The following is a 22,342-nucleotide window of genomic DNA, read 5'->3' as shown; positions in this document are numbered from 1 at the left end:
CCCTCAGCGTTTGACTGTCAAAACAGCCTTCTGGTGTCAAACTCTGCAAATACATCATTCTGCACAGTAAAGGTCAAACATCCAATAAGCAAACATGAAAAGGTTTTCAGCTTGGGTCTTATTTTTATTGTTCCAACCATGTTTACTTTCAGTTCTGACAACCACAACTGGTTAAGTTAGTAGAATACTCGATTAGTAAATCAACAAAGTATTTATGAACAACGATTCTGAGAACTGATAATTAGTTTAAGTAACATTCTCTAGTTATATGTATATATATATATATATATATATACATACATTAGGGCTGGGAAAAAAATCAATTTGATTTAAAAATCGAGTTGGTAGGTCAAATCGATTCATATTTTCAAAAAATCGATTTTTTTTAATCCAAATACAGTATAAATAATTTGGATGTTTAATAATCTTTGTTGCACACTGCACAGTGACTTTTCACTTAGAGAAAGGGTTTGCCTTTGCAATTTTGTTTATGTTGATGCACTTTAATTAAATACAATAAATATATATTTTTAAAATATATTTACAGTTCGCAGTTATTTTGTTTTAAATGGAAGGGGGGGAAAATCGAATCGAATCGTAAATCGCCCAGCTCTAATATACATACAAACTATTTAAAAATAAAATAAATTACTTTAACTAATCCTTGGGTTTGGTGTTATTCAATATGTTGACGGTCGCATTTAAGTTGTGTTTCTTTTCTGTGGCCGTAACAATATATACAGTATATAGTAATTCGCTGGTACTCACAGGGTGTGGTCATTAATAGGACGGTGGTACTGTTCTCCATCATGAATGCTCACCCCTTGGTCAGGGGACCAGCGAAATGCATGGATTGGGTCCAAAGAGGAGTCGATGCCCTTCCAACCACAAGTGTCACCACCTTCGAAATCGCACCATTCCTTCACTGGAGAAAGAGAAAGGTAAATAAGTACAGAAGGGAGGGGCAGGAAAGACAGACAGCACTCTAAAAACATTGCAATGCCATAATCTAAGCTTTCTATGTAGACATTCTGAGAATATAAATGTTTTACCACAGTTTAATTCATCTGAGCCATCAGAACAATCCTGTCTGAAGTCACACACTTTGCTGTTGGCAACACACTCTCCATGTGCCACACACACAAACTCTCCATCAGGGCAGCTGTGGGGCTGAACTGTGGGAGCTGGAGTGGTCACTGCAGGGCTTGTGGTATTCGCTGTGGGGAGCTCTCCTGGAACAAATCATGGTAAAAAAAACACAAAGCAACAGGTGAAATTAAAAATAAGGGAACACAATGTCCTAAAATGTTCATATTTTCTGTTATGGCACAATCATTTACCTTCATATGGTTCGCAGTCCAGGAATGAAAGGTCATCAATGGCAATGTCTCCATTAAAATCATCTCCAACTGTACCTTCTATCAAAATCTGACAAAAGAGAAAGTGAAAATAAACACAAGAAAATATTTCCAGTAAGCCTCGCCAGTTAGCGAGCATGCATAATAGTATATTGCTGGAACACCTGAATGGTATGCAGTCATCATTAATTGATGTTTAATTGCACATGTGAAAATGGTCTACATTTACGCAGCTAATCTTTTACCATTTACATACAAAACCAAAACACCAAAACCGTCTTCATGAAAAAATATCTTCATGTGGGGTTTTGATTGATTTTATTTAAAATATGTAAAGAGCAGAACAGCAGACAAGAAATAAAAACAAAACAAATCAATAACAAATAACAACACAATACATTAATAATAATAATAACAACTTCACGATCTGTTTACATATCCGAAAAGGAGTGGGAAGAAATATAAATGTATTTAATCCCACCCCGTGTGTATGCAACTCAATAATAGTGAAATCTACCTGTTTTCCAATTGTGAATGTGAACTCCCTCATACCCAAAATCAATTTCATATTTACATCAATTATTTACAAAACAGAGGAACGTAAAGGAGGAAAGAAAACATTTCATAAACTCAAAACAAAAAAACAAAAAATTAATAAAAACAACAATAATAATAATCATCATAATAATAATAAAACTGTAACCAAAACGATTTTACACTGCTTTATTTTTGGACATTGCTTTTGTTCCACCTGTAGACTGTTCCATAGCTTTACTCCAGAAACTGAAATGCAGAAACAGGGTTGCTTTGTTTCTAACACTGTTTAAATGTTTGAGTATTTTCTTGTCTGCTTGCCAGTAAGTGTTGCTACACTGAACTTTAAGTTTTATCAGCAGCTTTCCAATGCAACAATATCATTTAGCTAAAATATAATTTCCTCAGATGAGTTGTCAGCAGCCACCAGTCTGTTGACTTTGTTCCAAGAAGTGGAACAGAATTTGGAATTCTGCTGACTAGTGCAGTGCCCGTTGAAAATGTGCCTGTTTGGAACGGGCCATTGCTTGGCCTGTGGTATTGCTGCTTGTAGAATTCATCAAAACCAAATTGTACCCCAAAATTATAAAAGGACCCAAAACCACTTCATATACAACTCCCTTCTATACCCTACTACTAACTTACCTGACAGAGAACATTGCAGATTCAGAATGTAATCACAACATAGCACAATGACAATGTGGAGTAATCAGACATTAGCTAGATAGATAGATAGCTAGATAGATAGATAGCTAGATAGATAGATAGATAGATAGATAGCTAGATAGATAGATAGATAGATAGATAGATAGATAGATAGATAGATAGATAGATAGACGGTGTTGTCTCGTGTCGTATGATCGTTAATGAATTTAACATTTCAGCAGAGGTGTTCATTTCCATGCAGGTTTAGTGGCTTGACGGTTAACGTGAAGTAGGGGAATTGATTCGCGGGGGTATTTTGGCAACGGTAATGTTATTAGTTAGCAGTGGACTTAATTAACCCGGGGTGAGTCTGATGAAAAGTGCTGTGTCTGCCCGGTTCAGCTCTGAGATTTTCTCACATTGCACAGCGCTGTGAAGGAATAATCTCTGAGATTACTATGTTCTGCCTCTGGTTAGAAGTGGTGAATGTAGGCTACAGCTCACAGCAACTTAATACTATATAGTGTCTGGCTTTTGTTTGATATTTAGTGTTGGCAAATGGCTTTTTGTTGAGTTTCGTCTTAGCGAAGAAAAGTAAGTTTGGTATATCCAGAAATCATGTAGCGAGCTAGGAAAAGAGTCAAAGGCTGTAACCACCCTCAAAAACAGTGTCTGGTAGCCTCCCTATAAGTGGCATCACGCTCTGTCTGCCACAAAAAACTCAGTAGTGGGATTCTGAAACGTCCTTGAATTCGGGAATTGTCGTTTGTTTATTCAAAGTCAAAGACAGTCTAAAGTAGTGCATATTTTTTTGTGGGTCTGAGGTGTATTTCATATTTTAGCTGCCAAAGCTCAGTCAGTGTGCAGTGTGAGTGGCCAGGAGCTAGAGCGGCAAAAGCCCACGTGTGCTTCTTTTACCGTACTCACTCGTGCCCGTAGCAAGACACCTGTCAAGTTTGAAATCCATCGGACTAACGGTTCTAGAGATATGCGTATAACACACACACACACACACACACACACACACACACACACACACACACACACACACACACACACACACACACACACACACACAGTTACTGTAGTAATCAAGTCAGCACGTGTGCACTGCAGAATACATCTAATCTAATAAACAAAGAATGCCTGTTAAATGTTTATTTGAAGTACTATGTGGAAGAGGCACCATGTGAGTATTTACTGTTAGAATGTTACATTAGCATGATTCAAGCAGCAGTTTTGCAAACATGTTTTGAAATATTTTTCCAATAATCTTGACTTTTCCACTTGCTGCCTTGGCAAACAGCTTGTCTTGGAAACAATTTCATTAACTTAATGCTGCTAAGCTCATTACTGCTTTTTACATGCATTTCTTTGTACATTAGATGTGGTTACACTGGTCATTAAATCTTACAACGCAAATTCAGGAGTAAATATCTTGATGTCAAATCATACTTTATCATTTTGTGGCAACGTGCCCACTGTGGTAGCAAACATAATCTGAATTCAATTCATCAGTGTCTCTTCTTTATTTCCATTTTACCCTTTCTGCAGTCAATTAACTTGACAGAGCTCCTGTTTTCAATGCCATAATGGAAGAAAAAGTATTTAACTGCCTGTCAAGTTATACTCACTCATGAGTAATGACAGCAGAACATCCATCTTGAGGGATCGATGTCGAGCAGTGGAGCTATTAGATAGATCATCATGCAACGCTGCAGTGCACTTTTAAACACAAACTCTTGGCTTCGCTAGCATTTCATTGTCGCCTGCCAGGGAACTGTGTTTACCTGTAGCTCATGACTACCTTTGATTACAGAAGGGGACTGAAAGCAAATGATTTAAAGCGGGATGGGATGCGACCAAAGTGGTATTATATTAAACTACCCAACTTGTCTTCAGTGTTAATGATTACATTTCTTAAGTAATGCAAGGGATGTGAAAGCAATATCTGAAGCATATTCTGTCTTTCTGCTCATTGCAAAGTAAGAAATGAAATTTGATGACAGAAATATCCTGTACACACTCAATGAGCCTACTCTATAAAGCAAAAGTCTCATTTTGGATCACAGTTACCTGGAACGGCCGAGCACTGGAGAGGTAGACCGTCTTCCTGTGCCATAGGTTTCCTTGGTCTCCATATCGTACCCACAGCATGTGCCCACGCCCTGTAGCGCTGGTCCTGAGGTAAACTGCCAGAGAGAACACATGTGAGCCGAACATGTGATAATGGAAGCGGAAAACACAGTGGTGGCGGGAGCTGGACGGGTCCTTGCCGCGCTGGTGGGTGGGTTGGAAGACTCTGCTCAGCAACACGGCTGTGTCTTTGAACTCCTGGGGGACTGAGGACTCGATGTAGAGGTAGTGGCCATAGCTGGTGCCCAGTGTGTGGTCCTTCCAGGGCCCCGTGTTCAAGGACGGAGTGGGGCCTCGGATGCGGGTCCAGTCAAACTCATCTCCTCCACTCTGCTCTTGCTTCCAGCTGCACAGCCCGTGTTCAAAGTTACACTGCAGCTCTGGAGCTGTAAGACATGACAGGAAATGAACGAACACTGGTGCTGGAAAACATCATTTTGAGACATTTGTACTCTACTTGACCATTTCCATTTTCTGCCACTTATTAGTTGAACTTCACTACATTTCAGTGGCAAATATTTCTTCTCCACTACACATATTTGACAACTACTAATTACTTTCCAGATTAGATTTTACAAACTAAGCATATGAGATTATGAAATATGCACTGTTTAACCTAACCTATAAAATTGTTAACATTTAGCTTCATATTCACCACCGACAACAATAAAATGTTACTTACATGTCAATGCATCAGTAATAATAATTAAATAATTAATATAATAGTATAACATCAAAGGGGACAATTTTCTGTATGAGCACATTTACTTTTGATACTTTAAGTACGTTTAGCTAAAATACTTACTTTTACTTAAATTCAGAACGTTTTACTTGTACAGTAACGGTGTATTTTTATATTGCAGTACAAATACTGCACTGATGCAGCACTGCACCCTTGTCAGACTTAGGATGGGGAAAAAAAGACATAGCATCTTTTTTATGCTATACAGTACATTCTTCTTACTTGTCCATACCTGGCGTCTACCTTGCCCACAATGCAACTCGAACACTGATTATTCAGACTAAGATCTGAGTGTTATATGCGTGTAGTGACTCAAGCTGCTAGTCTCAAGCAGAGATGAGGAGCGGGCTACAGAAGCCTGGTAAGCTCACTTCTTTCTAGCTTCTCTCAACACTTCAAACTTGTAGTTTTTAGCCTCAACCGACGCAAGTAACATCACTTGAGGCAATTTATTTTGTTCTGGAGCCACAAAAGGCTTTATGTAACTTTTTCACTTCATGCAGTGGTACTCAAGAACTGTAAACAGACTTTGATGTGTAAAATTGGTGGAGTTCCTCTTAAGTAAAAGGACCTAAGTGTTTCTTCCACCACTGAATATTTACGTAACCAAAAGAGACACTCACAACATCCTTCCTCATCGGATCCATCCCCACAGTCATCCACAAGGTCACAGAGCTGCAAGTGCTCCACACATGCCTTGGTATGCACGCAGTGGAAATGTGTGTGCACGGGGCACACCACCACTGCAGGGGGCAGTGAACAGTTCTTGAAGGTGATATCATCCAAGGCGGAGACCCCATCAAACACTCCAAGGCTGATCTTAGCCAGAGCGATCTGGAAGGGCTGGGTGATGCGTCCCAGCTGTACGGTGACCTGGTTCCAACGGGTTCCTTGGTCGTACAAAGTCCTCCATATAACAGTGTTGTTTTGAACTCCATTGAGTCTAAGGTACATGTCTGCAGCCCCCACGGAAATACCAGAGTTATAATGCCTGAAGGGGATGAGGGAGATATGGAAGCAAAAATGTTACTGACTATAATATTCCAGCACAGCAATGTGTGCATTCTGTGGTATTATACTTTTGAAATGACTTCCTCACACATTCCTCTTGTGATAATGCATATGCTTACTGGATATAAAACATCAGTGCTTTTGATTACTCTGCAGAAAAAAAATGAAATTTATAAAATGTCAGCACCTCTTTGCATGGAATGCCCCTCCAATCATCCAGTGGAAAAATAAAATCTGTCATTTGACATAAACTTTTAGGGGCCATAAAGATGTCAAAAATCACAGATTCAGATGCACATCTTCTCATTATGTTTGACTGTGAAATAAGAGATGCTGAGAGAGCAGAGCTGAGATAGGTGAAATGATGGTCTGAAATTCCAGGTGGATCTAAAGATTGTGGTTACGAGTCAAGTTGAACAACTTTTATAGAGTGGAGAAGGAAGCTACAGTGTGACTCTCACCAGAAGGTCATGGTACACCCGGAGGCCGATTGTTTGAACCAGGGTCCGCGGAGAACAGCCCTTGGATAAAGACTGCTGCTGTTCTTCAATATAAACATGAAGTGGCCTGTAGTGAGTAAGAAAAAAATTACTATTAAAACCATAATCAGCGTCTACTTTATTACACAAACCCCCACATTGCTGCAAACATCATGTTCCGCCAGACAGTGAATCATCTTTGAAAAAGCTAAAACTTATGCAAAACTGTAATGGTTAATATGATTTCACAGAGATTAAAATAAAGTTAAAAAAGCTAAAACTGGGATACAGCTCCCGACTAAACGCCTTCGCTCATTGTTGTTGTTGCCAGATGGGTCAATTTCATTCTCTCAGAAATATCTCTCCCTCTGGGATTTAGGATTGTATTCCTCTTCATGGCTACATTTAGCTACTGACTCATTTAGCTATGTGCAATAACATACTGAATTTTGACTTCAGTCAGTTTAATAACAGATAACACAAGTTTCAGCTTTAGCTAAAGCTCATCAGCTAGGTAAAGTGGTAAAACAAATGGCAAAACATTTTTCCACCTAATATGTAGTAGAGATGGCCCGATACCATTTTTTGCTTCCCGATACCGATTCCGATACCTGAACTTGTGTATCGGCCGATAGCGAGTACCGATCCAATACCAGTGTGTCATATATTTTATTATGTTTTAACAACTGTATACTACTATCCCTGTATGGATGTGATATGATTTCTTTGTTGTCAGTCTGGCTCAGGTTAAACTCTTTGTAAAACATGAACAAACACAAACAATGAATGCCACAGAACTTTCTTTTATTATGCAGTCAGTTATAACGGAAAAATAACATAAATAAACTACTTTAACGTAGATCTTCTTTAGGGCTTTATTACATGGTATCGGATCGGTGCATAAAATCCAGTACTTTCCGATACCGATACCAGCGTTTTAGGTGGTATCAGATGCCGATACCGATACCATCTCTAATATGTAGAATGTAGATAAGATAAGATAATAATGTATTGATCTTTGGGGGGAAATTCCCATGTTACAGCGGCACAGAGACGGAAGTCAAAGATGCTTTATAACAATATCTTTCTGAATCGTTTCTGTTACTGTGTTTTGGCTGTGTCCATTCTGCCCGATGCTGCACAGTATGAGGTGGTGGTGTGTTTAAGTTGGAAGGTTTTCTTGGCTCCTATTAGGTGTCTTACTGCCAAATAAACAAAGTTTGAACACCACCACATACCTGCACATTGTTTTAAATCTTTGAATGGTCACAGTCATATTCCCTAAACCTTCAAATAGATGCTCCCACCACGATATGTATCATTTCACAAAGCCTGGAGCGTAAAAAGAAGCTTCCAAGAAACATAACAGGGACCCATCTTTTCACAGCATGTTCACACAATGTACATAACAAAAAAACAGATGGTGTTGCTAAAATTGAATCAAGTCAATTCACAACAAGAAAATCCATCCTAAAAAGTTAAATGTTTTCTGGAGGTTAGATGTGGAGAAACGCCTGCGTATAAAGCTGTGATGAGGCATCATATACAGTAACATGTTGTGGAACATAAACTTAGGTTACAACCGCATAGTAATGTGTATTCCAGTGAGTGATGGGGTGTTAATATGCAGAACGGGTACAGCATGTTTTTATTATTCAGATGGCTGAGAAAGCTTTTCTCCATGAAGTGCTTATCTCTCAAAAACACACAGACAAGGGATTTTCTTTGCTTACACAAAACCCTCGATTTTATCTGTAGATAATATTATCTTTTGTCGGTTATTTCAGATCAAACACCCGGGACACAGTCAAATCATCTCATGGCCTCTTCATATTTCTATTCTTATTCCAGTAACAGGTGATGGCAACTTTCTTTGTCATGGATGTGTTTTCATCTTTTGTACTATATGCATAATTGTTGTCCAACATTTTTTTTGAGCGGAGCTGCTCGGGAACACAGAATGGATTTCAGTGTAAACTGATAATAGAGTTGTATCGTATATTGCAAATGGCAGCATTGCTACTGGAAATACTGTATGATGTGTGTTTGTTTCTTTACCCTCAGTGCTGTTTGTAGAGTGGTCCAGAGGTGGTGGGTGGTAGTCTGGAGGTATGTCCACAGTAGAGCCCCTGACCCAGTCAAAGCCATCGCCAAGGGTGAGCTCGTACCAGCCACAAGATCCACCGTCAAAGTCACACTCAGAGGCTGAATGAGTAGAGAAATGGAAAATGATTTAGTGTAGTGACTTAAAGTTAATTATTGTGTGTGATACTGACTAAAAGCTCCAGAAAAGCTACTGATGGACCATGTGGTTTGATGTACTGTATGTGTCAACTTCTGTTTCCAAGGTCAAGGATGAGAAGTCAGTGCTCTGAAAACTGGAAATTTGAATAGCCACAGTTTCATGACAAATGGGTAAAGTCCATCTGCTGAAGAAGATTGTGCGATATGACCAAAAACTCCAGAATGCCGCAATATATATTTCTCAATGTTAAATCATCAGTATAAAAGATTAAGCCTTTGTACATAAAAACTTAGCTTGAGAACCACAACTCTCAAGGTACATTTTGGCAACTGACAATACAATCAACAGTTTAACTTTTGGATCCTGGGTTAATTTTGCATTCATTCAGAAGAAAAATTGGTGGTCATAACATAAACCTGTTTGAATGTTACGTTATCCATTATAGTCCCGTGTTTCTATGTAAGTAACACTTAGAATATCAAAAATTTAAACAGGAATACAAACTTCCTTCCACTATGCAACTCTATGGACCTCGTGGTGAGATCGTTGTGTCAACTGATAACATTACGATTTTTTAAAGCTATAGTGCGTAGTTTCTGCCGCCCCCATGAGGAATTCTAAGTAATGACAACAAAACTGTCAGCACGTCCACATGATACAAGCTTTCGGTGACCCTGTGAGCCTATACTCTTAATTAGCTTAATAGCAACTCATTTAGCAATGGTTAATTAATATCAAAAAGTTACGCAATAAAGCTTTAACATTCTGAATGAACTCAGCATGCACTGACAAATCAAGTGTAAAAATACCAGAAAAAAGATGAAACTCTTGTTAAAAGTGGGGAGATCCAAACCAGGCAACAGTCAATGTAAATCATCAGTCGATTTAAATGTCAGCCATTGCTGTCAAACTGGCAGATAAATATATATCCCAAAACTGCTTTTGGTCAAGTGTACAAATAGGATGTGGATTATTTGAATGGGTTACTTGGCAACAAGGTTCTTACAGCAGCTGGCTTCATCCTCTCCTTGGGGACAATGTGGGGTGAAGTCACATACTTTGCTCTCCTCGATGCACTCCCCACTGCCACAGGCAAACAACGAGGGAGGGCAAACCGGAGGAGGAGGTACACTGCTCTCTGTCACAGGAATCAAAAATTAAAGATTAATACAATCAATCATATCATATGTAGACCCACCAGATACTAAGAGCTAGCAAGTGATTGTATCATTAAAGAGCACTCATTGGAGATCATGGTGGAATAATATAGATGAGTTCAGCTACGGTACGAGAAGAGTCAGTACATTAGTTGTATTATGAAAGATTAGATACTTCGAAGTTCAGATATTTTGATCAATAGTAAGCCCCAGACCTCCTCTCTTGAATGAACTCAATTCTGCTTATGAGGAGTATTTAAAACCTTAGTGAAAAATTGTCCATTTTAAAATGGCTTTTGGCTGGCTATTGAAAATTAGTCTTTAAATGGTTTCTGATTTAAGATTTCTGCTGTAACTAAGCTTTTGATATTGGGCTGAGCCATGCTGGCAATTACGCGAGGTCTCCAAAGTGCATTTACAGTACTTAGAGAAAGAATAAAGAGTCCCCACTCGAATGGGTGCAAAGGGGGAAAAAAGTATCAAAGTATTTCAAAGCAGTATTAATGAACTGATTTTTTTGCATGCATCCCCTTTTACATTACATTACAGTAATTTAATCCATTGTTAATGACATATTTGATTAGTGCAGCTTACAAGTACAAAGTACCAACTGTCTTGTGCATCTGAACCAATCCTGCCTCCTAAGAAAATTATGTTTACATACAATTAATTTGCAACAGCAAATACATTTTGTAGGAAACAAAATGCAGCCTGGATTACATTTTCATGGATACAACATAATGAGAAATTGTTGATGAACAAAATAACTTAACGCATCTGGCATATAAACATAATTGTGCTAGGCAACCGTTGTCTATACATTATTGGGATATTACACCTCTGAATAGTATCTCACAAGCTGACTCTTCTCAGAAAGATAAAATATCTTGATAAAATGATTAAGGTACATGTTGACGCTGGACAGTAAGGTGCTTTGTCATGCAGCTGATTACTATTTCTGGTGCCATATGTCATATATTAAATACATGTTTAAGAGAAGGTATATCCTAGTATCTGGGAAGAAGGCAAACATAATTCTCTTATCTAAAGATGGCAGATTAGCATTTACTAGTGAGAACAGGACAGACAAAAATGATTGGGAATATCAATTAGGCATATAAAAAGATATCCGTAATAAATAACATGGTGGCCAGCTTATTCCCAAAACATGCAGACACTCACACATGTAAAGAGTGTGATTTATGATAACAGTCATAACATAAGATAACAGAGCCAATAATGTATTGGCTCTGTAGTGGATAGGATGAATAACAAAGGACCTGGTACATTCAGTAAAGAATCCTCTAAGTGACCATAATGGCATGTAGTTAGCAAATTAGATGCGAGCCACATATCAAAACAATGTCCTTGTCTTCCCTCACATGTACAGGTCAGTGACACCTATTTCCAATACTGGAGCTTCGACTGTAATTAAAAAAAAAAAAATGTTTGAGTTTAGGATGTAGGTATTGCCAGCTCTGTGCCTGTTGTGCACTACCGTTCATCGTCAGGTTTAATGCATTTTATATAATAACACGGCCCATTCTGAGGTGTAAAGCATTTCACAAATCCGCTGTTGGGAGCAGAAGACAGAAGATAGAAGCTAAGGGACCAAGTGCCATGGTGACAGGTGTCTGTCCAACAGTGTCCTAAGTCTTTGCTCTTATTTAACACACTTAACTCAACTCAAAGCTGCATTATTTAATTTTTTCAGCCACTTTGGGGTAGCACGAAAATGACACACATGATATGGTGAACAAGCTGCAAACATTAGCATTCATGTAGAGTCATTTAGAGTGAACCAAAACATCAAGTTGTTGGCCAGAAAACCAAAACAAAGAGCTGGAAGATTAACAAACCCACAACAAACAGCGACGGGAACAGCAAATTCGGGTTATACTTCTCTGTAGGTTTGTCATCAGTAGCTTCACTCTTTCAGTATTGGATTCTGTGAAGCACTTTGTGTTACATTTTGAAAAGTGCTCTACAAATAAAGTCAGATTGATTTGACTGATTGATTGTTAATATAAAAATATTGATTATAGCCTCTTTAGGTTACGTGGGCTTCAAGGACAGGAATCAAAGGAGGCAGTACCATACTGTAGTGGACAAACTGGAAATTTCAGCCACATGGTTGACTAAAAAGCAAGGAACACCTACTGTAGCAATCTTGCTACTAACAATAAATATTTAATCTATCCTAATGGTCATTAATGGATGTATGAGGAAGTAGTAATTATCAGATTTTTTTAAATTAATATATTCAGAAAAATCCTTATTTACAATTCGAGTTGACAATATGCCATCCTTGAAAAACTGTGGTGCTTAAAGGAATAAGCCACCGTTTGTTGAAATAGGTCTTATCACGGTCTACCCTGGCTGTAGATAGGTGGGACAGCGCATTTTTTATCTCAGTGCAAGTAATTAGGTTGTTTTTTTTGTCTTTTGTTGGCTCACTTTTACTCACAACATGCTAACCGGCAACCTAGGATTCCATTCACTATGCTAAGCTAACTAGCCGCGGCGCTGCCGGTCTTGCACCGGACTAAAACAATGCATGCACAAAAAATGCGTTGGCCCACCTATCTACAGCTAAGGGAGACTGTGATAAGCCCTATTTCAGCAAACGGTGGTGTATCCCTTTAAGCTCAGACCATTAACATCTAATGTAATTCAGTGACATTAATTCTGCATCTAGTGCAGCTCCGTCCCCACTCTCCGCTCTGGCCTTGATGCTCCACCAGGGAAAGAGGCCTAAAAAAGCTGAAGGCTACAGGTCGTAGCATAAATGAGGCAATCAATAAAACTCTTGTTTTACAGGCAGAGCAGAAACATCATCCTATATTGGGTACATAATAGCAGCTGTAAAGATGCTATAGTTTGTAATGGCAGCTGAAACATCTATATATCACCAAGGCAACATGTAAAAATAATGTCTAACATGCCAAGAGGACTTTATCAAACGCTCCCATCCAACATGTTCAGCTGTATCACATTCATCACTGAGCTGCAGGCAGCGCACTAAAGCAGACATAAATAAACCCATGAATCGAGGCTTTGACTGCTCCATGTTCAGTGTAGAAAAATGTATAGTAGGCACTATTCTAATGAATCGGTTATTCTGTTATGAGTCCTATCCATTAGTGTCTTCCCCGATTATCAGTATTCAAAACAGGTGTGTGGTGGTCTGTTTATGTGTGGTGATATTTCCAAATGTTAAGGTCTGAACTTGTCCTGCCTGTGTAGTGAGATGTTATTAATGGTAGCAGTACCAGGCACAGTCACACAGCCGGGACTGAAGGATAGGTCATCGATGGCCAGGACCTCAGAGTTTTTGCTTTTCAGCCCTCGAATTACCACCTGGTTGACACACAGAAAACATTCAAGAAATCACTCCGTCACCTCATTTATTACCTTTTTACACAGGCTGCTTGTCTTTGTGTATTCTGGCCTGTGTGCACATTCAGCATGTGTGTGCATTAGTGCCTTTGCATGTAGTATGTGACGCATGCGTCTACATGTTAATGTTAACACTAACGAAACAGCTCTAGAAGACAGACTCTAACAGTTTTTGTCCATGCTAGCGGCTAATGTCATGTGTTGCATCCATTTTGTCATTGGACAAATGGAAATTACAATTAATCCTGACGAGGACATAAATGTCTGTACCAAATTCCACGACAATCCCTCTAATACTGTAGTTGTTGAGACTGTTACAGACATTGCCATCTCCAGAGCCACAATGCTAGTTATCTATAAACAACACATTTTCTCTGAGTTTCACAGTGCTAATATTATCAATGCTGCACTGATCCAAGTCCACAGAGCAGCTTTATCTACACCAGGGGAGTCTAATAACCCACCGTTTATGACTGATCTAAACAAATGGGGGATTGTGTCATCATGGGTGATGGGAAAATGCAATCAAATACACAATTTTCATTGGTCATACTTGTCAGCTGGTATTTCTTTGTTCACTTAAAACTGGACTTTGAGGCCATAAAAGTAATAAAGTATATGTGATGATAGGAATGAGTGTATATAGAACTATTAATTTAGGATTTCAAAGCCAAACACGTTTATTTATCTGATCCAGACAATGTGCCCTCACTCTCAGAAAATCTTCGGAACCTTTATCCACACAGCCACTTAGTTATTGTCAGTAGAACCAAACACCACAAACTTTTTAAATCACATCATAGATTTTATTTTATTTATAGGGTTTGTATGCCTCTGCACTGGCAAAAGCCATGGCTGGAGGCATTATAGAGACATACTCTGAAAATCCCTTTTGGTAGTGCATCCCATCACACAGCTGTTTTAGGCATTTTTCTGTTGTTTGCTAGCAGATGGAATTGATGAGGATGCACCTTCACACGATACAAGTTAATGGAGAGCAGAGAGTGGTTTTCCCCTCCGATGGGGGCGGGACTTAAATGTGCTCTAAGTTTTCAGGTGGTAAGTCCGTCTGTCCCATTCTTGTGAACGGGTTATCTCAGGGACCCCTGGAGGGAATGTCTTCAAGTGCCAAGTTACATCTTGGTGGTCAAAGGGCAAGGTCACGGTGACCTTACAAAACAAGTTTTTGGCCATAACTCCAGAATTCATATGCTAATATGACAACATTTCACACAAATGTCTGATTGGATAAATTGATGAAGTGATGAGGTATTGTAGTTCTAATTCTAGTTGTTTCAAGCTTTAGACCAAATGTGTATATGCATAGTACCATATTTTACATGCACAAATTTTAATAAAACTGTGCAAAGAAAAGTGTTTTCTACAACACAATTGAAGAACAACTACAAAACCCTGGAGATATTTAAGCAGGTGAGAAAGTGCAGATCATTAACTGAACTGACTGAAATTGAAATTGGCCGAAACCACCAAGGTAAATAAGAACCCAATTAACTCCATTTTAAAAGAGGAAGCAGAATAATGGAGGGTAAATGCTAGCAGAGAGTTTACCTCTCTTTACCATGTTATAAAACTGATCTGGCTGAAGTCAGTGACAGATGGTAAAGGCAAAGAGGAAGGGTGACACACTGACACTGTCTGAGGATATACTGTAGGAAGGACACAAACAGCAGGCTTCAGAGGACTCCAGATGGCCTCTGAAGGGTCCAGTTGGGTCATTATCCTCCCTCTGCACATAAACTGCTCCTGTTGCGCAGCTCATTTCTGCTGTGATGACTTTATCAGTCTCAAGGAAACTTAGTTTATATCTTACATGGCTCTTAACATGCAATGAAAATAATCAACACCACAATATGGCATAATTCAATCGGTTTCAGTCAGAGTGTGCACAAGGCGACGCACTGTTTTAACCACACCCTCGACCTTGTGCTGGCATATGGTATTGAAATTGAGGATTTAATAATATTTCCGCAGAATCTGGTATTATCAGATCATTTTTTAATTACTTTTGAATTCTTGCTACCTGACCATACTAAACCAGATAGCAGCTTCTACACTAGATGCCTATCTGACAGTGCTATAGCTAAATTTAAGGAAAATATTCCTACAGCATTCCAGTCTATGTCTTGCCTTAACATAACAGAGGACCTCTATGTTAACCTCAGTCCCTCTCAAATTGATACATTTGTAGACGGTGCTACGACTTGCCTACGGACGACCTTAGACTCTGTCGCTCCTCTCAAAAAGAAGACGATAAAGCAAAGGAAATTAGCTCCTTGGTATAACTCCCAAACTCGCAAATTAAAACAAATCTCACGAAACATCGAAGTAAGTGGCGCTCCACCAAAGTGGAGGAATCCCGTTTGGAATGGCAAGACAGTCTGAAAACCTATAGGAAGGCCCTAAGAAAGGCCAGATCAGACTATTACTCATCATTAATAGAAGAAAACAAGAACAACCCAAGGTTTCTTTTCAGCACTGTAGCCAGGCTGACAGATAGCCACAGCTCTACTGAGCCATCTATTCCTCTAGCTCTGAGTAGTGATGACTTCATGAGCTTCTTTAATGATAAAATTATAACAATTAGAGATAAAATTCAACACCTTTTGCCCTTAACTTCTAACAGTTCATCTTTAAATGCAGGACCGCTAGAAAGAACGACGACTCCCGACATATACTTGGACTGCTTTTATCCTATAGACCTTCAACAATTAATGTTAAAGATATCCTCAGCTAAGCCGTCTACCTGTCTCTTAGACCCCATCCCAACGAGGCTACTCAAAGAAGCGTTACCCGTGGTAAACACTTCATTATTAGATATGATCAACATGTCCTTACTAACAGGTTATGTACCGCAGTCATTTAAAATTGCTGTGATAAAACCTCTTCTGAAAAAACCCACCCTAGATCCTGAGGTCTTAGCAAACTATAGACCTATATCTAACCTTCCCTTTCTATCCAAGATCCTTGAGAAGGTGGTTGCTAATCAGTTATGTGATTTTCTACATAGCAACAGTCTATTTGATGATTTTCAATCAGGATTTAGAAAGAATCATAGCACAGAGACGGCACTGGTGAAAATTACTAACGACCTTCTAACTGCTGCAGACAAAGGACTTGTCTCCATTCTTGTTCTACTAGATCTTAGTGCTGCATTTGACACTATTGACCATACTATCCTGTTACAGAGACTGGAACACTTAGTTGGCATTAAAGGAATCGCACTAAGCTGGTTTAAGTCCTATTTCTCTGAACGATCCCAGTTTGTTAATGTTAATGATAAACCCTCCAAGCACGCTAAAGTTAGCCATGGCGTTCCTCAAGGCTCAGTGCTTGGACCAATTCTATTTTCCTTATATATGCTTCCTCTAGGTAATATTATTAGGAAACACTCGATTAACTATCACTGTTACGCAGACGATACCCAATTATATCTGTCAATTAAGCCAGATGAAAGTGGTCAGTTAGCAAGACTTCAAACGTGTATTGAGGATATAAAATCCTGGATGACCCACAATTTCCTGATGTTAAACTCAGACAAAACTGAAGTTATTGTGATAGGACCAACGCACCACCGAACTTCGTTTTCGAAAGATATAGTTACTCTGGATGGTATTACCCTGGCCTCCAGCACTACTGTCAGAAATCTAGGAGTTATTTTTGATCAGGATATATCCTTCAACGCCCACTTAAAACAAACCTCAAGAATAGCCTTTTTCCATCTTCGTAACATTGCCAAAATTAGGAATATCCTGTCTCAAAACGATGCTGAAAAACTAGTCCATGCATTCGTTACTTCTAGACTAGATTACTGCAATTCCTTATTATCAGGTTGCCCAAATAAGTCCATTAAGACTCTCCAACTGATCCAGAATGCTGCAGCACGTGTTCTGACGAGAACTAAGAGAAGAGATCATATTTCTCCTGTATTAGCTTCTCTGCATTGGCTTCCAGTGAAATATAGGATTGAATTTAAAATCCTCCTCCTGACTTACAAAGCTCTAAATGGTCAAGCACCATCATACTTAGAAGAGCTCATAGTACCTTATTGTCCCACTAGAGCACTGCGCTCCCAGAATGCGGGGCTACTTATGGTTCCTAGAGTCTCTGGAAGTAGACTGGGGCCAGGGCCTTCAGCTATCAGGCTCCAGTATTATGGAACCAGCTCCCAGTCGGGGTTCGAGAGGCAGACACCGTTACCACATTTAGGAGTAAACTGAAAACCCTCCTCTTTGATAAAGCTTATAGTTAGGGACTAGGAGTTGAAGCGTCCACCTAACCCGGCCCACTGCTTCTCCTCGTAGTCATCAGTTTTTTTTCTATACTGTATAATTAATAATCGAGCGAGAGTAGAGGGAGGCGGTCCAGTACAGCCCGACCCGGCTGGGGGGAGTTCTAGCCCGACCAGGCACCTCTCTTTAACCTGCCTCTCTTAAGTTATGCTATTACAATTCTAGACTGCCGGGGAGGCTGTTCCTCCCTAAGACACACTGAGCTGCTCTCTCATCTCTACTTGTTACTTTTGTATGCATCCTGTCCCAGAAATGCTTGTTACTAATCTAGCTCTGGGGAGTTTACTCCCCGGAGTCCTTATATTTCTTCTTCGCAGAGCTATGCTCTGCGATTCTCTGCATTTCCGGCTGCATCCTGCTGCGTCCTGCTGCATCCGCAGCCTCCCCGTGCTCTGCAGCGCCCACGTTACATCCCGCAACGCCCCCTGCTGTGATGTTCATACGCACAGAGTAGTCAGGATCCGGTATAGGAGACTGCACTACTCAGTATGACACGATGTGCCCTGCTATGACATGAACTTCCACGATAACCTTCAAAGTCAATGTGACTTCTAATGTGACTGTTATCACCACTGTTCATCACGCCCCTTTAACCCGCCCGTCAGACACCGCCTACCAAGAGTCTGGGTCTGCCGAGGTTTCTTCCTAAAAGGGAGTTTTTCTTGCCACTGTCGCAATAGCCACTGCTAATGCTTGCTCTTGAGGGAATTACTGTAATTGTTGGGCTTTTGGAATTTATAGAGTGTGGTCTAGACCTACTCTATCTGTAAAGTGTCTCGAGATAACTTTTGTTATGATTTGATACTATAAATAAAATTGAATTGAATTGAATTGAATTGAATTTAAGTTGAACCACTGGCCAATATTCTAAGATGTAAACTATACATCTTAGCAGTTGCTTTTTTACACATCCAGCAAATACAGAGCAACATTAGCATTCATTTAGTGTTCTGTTTCTTTTGACCTAATTGATTTATGTTCAATATTCACTCTTCTTTTATCACTGTTTTGGTATCTACCAACTCCTGAGGAAATATCCACAACTATGCTAACTTGTGTGCGGTTTGGTGCTGGGTAGGTAGCGTATGGTCTCTCACTAAAACAGCTGCCTGCTGCTGGAAATAAGGTTAATGAGAGCAGTGAGAGTGCACCCAAGTAGTAAAGTTGTGGAACGAGCTGAAAGATGCATAAAAAAAGCTCAGAGGACCTGAAGTGAACTAGTCTGTCTGTGATGATTCTCTGTGGTTTCACTTCACATACAAGTAGTTTGTCCCTTGTAAATATAAAATCAAATCAAAAAAGCTTCCTTAACAAAATAGCATACAATGACAGTCCTTCAAGACTTCTGTAAAAAAAAAATATGAGAGCAAAGAAGAGCTGCGTCTTTTGGGCCTAAAATAATATAACTTGATTGGTACCTGACAAAACTGACTGGAAAACTTGAGATAAGATATACCATGATATATGTTAGATATTCATTTTCATTTTAATATTTCTATACTTTTCAATATTAAACAGCAACTTAAAACTCTATTATAGTAAATTGTGAATGTTACAGACCTGAAAACTGTGATTGCTGGAAAACTTAATCACTGCCCGCTGCCACATTTTTATCTGTGGTTGTGTGGAGTGTTTCCACACCTCTGTGCTCTGACCCAGTGCGTGAGACTGAACCAAGACCTGAAGATCTCCATGTTTTGCCCCAACATAATAGTAGAAACTCATCTGTTAAATGAAAATGCAAGGAAGATATCACCAGTTGTTGTAATGTGGTTGTTGATGGTTTTTAGTCCAACAGAGGATTTTGTAGGACTGGGTATCGTTCAAAAATATTCGGTAACGGTACCGATACCAATACCATGAGTTTGATACCGGTTCCTAAACAACTGCCGATATGAATTTTATAAAACAAAAAGAAATTACAACATTACGGCAAAATATTTGTATTTCTTTTTCAGCTCCTACTACTACTGTAGGTGAGTCTGTCTCTGTGTAACTTACGAGTTTTTTCTGCGTGTCTCTACAACGTCTAACATTAGACAGCCAATCACAGACATTATCAGATCTTGGTAGAAGCATGCTGCATGCTTATTGGCGCACTGACTAACGAGATTTACTCCTTAGGTACTGAAATTTGGTATTGAATGACGAGGCATTTTTCGATACTCGACACTTTAGAGGCAATTCGGTCGGTGCCTTAACAAGTATTGAATTCGGTACCCAGCCCTAGGATTTTGTTACCTGGCAAGTCTGAGTGGGCAGGAAGACGGGACTGTTCAGGTCTGCAGTGGTTCTGTTTCCACTGGCAGGTAAAAGGGACAAGAAATGTGCTAAAGGAGAGGGAGTTCAGGGGTGCAACAATATGAATAAACCAGATACAGTAAGGTTAAGGTTGTGAATTCAAAATGTTACAGTATGCCCCATATGACAGATTTCAGATACTCCTACCTGACGTGTTCCTGGTCTGGTCTTGTTTAAGTCCCGGGACCTCAGCTGTTCTGGTCCATCCAGAGAGCGTCTCTGAGCTCTGGATCAGGTCACAGAATCCCTCCTCAAAGTCACACCTCTTATATCTAGAGCCTTCAACAACAACAAAAAACATGTTTCACTTCTGCTCTTTTGTGTTCCACCCTGAAATATAGTTGGCCATGAATCTGTATTGGGATTAACCTGTGGTTCCTACGCATAATAAAGATTCATCAACTCAGCAGAGATCAGAAACAAAGTGGTTTTGTCATTATAAGAATCTCGTTTTAATCTAAATTTGACTTTATGGCCAAATGTGCAACGAGGGATTATAAAGAACTAGTGATAATACTGTATTTTCAGAGGTATGCCAGGCAGGATCAGCAATGATGCAATAAAGAGTTACATTTAAAGAACTGAATATCTTCACAGAAGCCTCGTTTTTAATTTACTTGCGTTTTTTGGCTATGGTATTTGGGTATGCTATGTTTAAAGCCGTGCACATATCAATAATGCTTTGAGTAGTGTATGTGTCCAAGCCACTGTTAAACAGTTATTTTGATTTAGATCTGTATATATTTTTTTTTTGTTTACAAAATGCTCCCTTTTAATGATGGTTAACTATTATACAATGTTTGCTTTTGCAAGTGGGAAATTGACACTAAATAACCTCTGACAATCTTTATTGTCAAGGAAGAAAAGCTGTTAATAAAAAACAGACTGAAAAATAATAATTTTCTTGTCCCATGCAGTTACAGGCTGTTAGTTTGTGTGTGAAATACACGTTTGTCATTTCAGCTGAAAATAGGCTTGCCAGTTTTTAATGAAATGCCACAACGGTACATCATGGATATGTTGTATCCTGCACACCTTCGTTATAGAGAGGTAATTCATTCTCCATGTCAGTGACAATCCCCTGAAAACCATACCAAATCATCATCCTCATTTATCATTATTATACTGTATATTTTCCTGCTTTACTCACAGTCTCCCTCGTCGCTGCCATCTCCACAGTTGTCGGTGAAGTCACACACACAGTCCTCAGGCACACATAGGCCCTGGGAGCAGCTAAACTCCTGAGTAGAACAAGCTCCGACAGACACAGGAGTAAACACCAGAGAGAATGCCAACAGCAGCCACATCGAGCCCAGCGGCAACGTCATCAGCCTGGTTATCGCTTGTCTTTTAACTACAACACATTCTCTTCACCTCCAAGTAAAGCATTTTGTTGGTAGGACGAACTTCAGTCGAGGTAGAGTTTTTCCTCACCGTGTACAGTTTGCTCGGATCGTGGAAGCTGTTAGCATGTTGTAAAGGGTAATAAATGACTTTTATGACTGTTACTCAATAAGGCCACTTTTCTGGTTGGTGTGTTCATGCTAGCAGCTCTGTGAGGCTGTACTTAGGCACAGCAGTGATTTTAGCTAAACATCAGGTACTAGGTGTCTGTGTTTGTTTCTGTATGTATGTATGTATTTGAGCTGTAACCTAAACAGTCTGCAAGTATTTACATTCCTATTCTTGAGCACAAAGGGCTTTTAAAATATTCACTGCTAATAATAACACATAATTAAATTGGAAAACTATGTCCGTCTGCCCAGGTGAAAACTGTAAAAAGCCTGCAGATAGCCCACTGTTTTCAACAAGATAAAATACAACAGCTCTAACTACAAGTTGGTGGAACCTACAAAACCTGCCTAACCTATAAAATAAAGGAAAGAAGAGGAGGTTGGGATTATGAACTGCTATGAGAGGATAATTAACTGTGTCCAACGGGGCTCTGTCCCTCTTTACACTGAGGCATAATTTCATTTCACAGCAATCAATAAAGACAGGACCTGTGCAAGAGCTGGTGTAGTT

At 39.4% G+C, this 22,342-nt stretch overlaps 2 protein-coding genes across 2 annotated transcripts in view; both read right to left on the bottom strand.

Moving 5' to 3' along the window:
• The window catches only part of malrd1 (MAM and LDL receptor class A domain containing 1), a 52,736-nt gene extending 37,293 nt beyond the window's left edge, over nt 1–15,443 (bottom strand). Inside the window, exons 1-10 of the mRNA XM_028569986.1 lie at nt 15,393–15,443; nt 13,580–13,667; nt 10,157–10,288; nt 8,964–9,110; nt 6,888–6,993; nt 6,039–6,406; nt 4,614–5,059; nt 1,341–1,428; nt 1,053–1,232; nt 769–925 (exon numbers count right to left, since the gene is read on the bottom strand). Of these exons, the coding sequence (XP_028425787.1) occupies nt 769–925; nt 1,053–1,232; nt 1,341–1,428; nt 4,614–5,059; nt 6,039–6,406; nt 6,888–6,993; nt 8,964–9,110; nt 10,157–10,288; nt 13,580–13,667; nt 15,393–15,443 (1,763 nt within the window). The remainder of the gene's footprint in view (nt 1–768; nt 926–1,052; nt 1,233–1,340; nt 1,429–4,613; nt 5,060–6,038; nt 6,407–6,887; nt 6,994–8,963; nt 9,111–10,156; nt 10,289–13,579; nt 13,668–15,392) is intronic.
• A 3,909-nt stretch (nt 15,444–19,352) lies between these two features.
• On the bottom strand, nt 19,353–21,624 carry LOC114549605 (MAM and LDL-receptor class A domain-containing protein 1-like). Its single transcript, XM_028569985.1, has 5 exons — nt 21,468–21,624; nt 20,465–20,596; nt 20,258–20,346; nt 19,577–19,741; nt 19,353–19,361 (listed from the first exon to the last, which is right to left on the bottom strand). Exons 1-5 carry the CDS (start codon nt 21,622–21,624, stop codon nt 19,353–19,355), a joined length of 552 nt encoding a protein of 183 aa, XP_028425786.1.
• Between the last annotated feature and the right edge of the window lie 718 nt (nt 21,625–22,342).

The sequence above is a fragment of the Perca flavescens genome, chromosome 22 (genome assembly GCF_004354835.1).
Source record: "Perca flavescens isolate YP-PL-M2 chromosome 22, PFLA_1.0, whole genome shotgun sequence".
Classification (NCBI taxonomy): Eukaryota; Metazoa; Chordata; class Actinopteri; order Perciformes; family Percidae; genus Perca; species Perca flavescens.
This window is presented reverse-complemented; position numbering and strand designations above follow the sequence as displayed.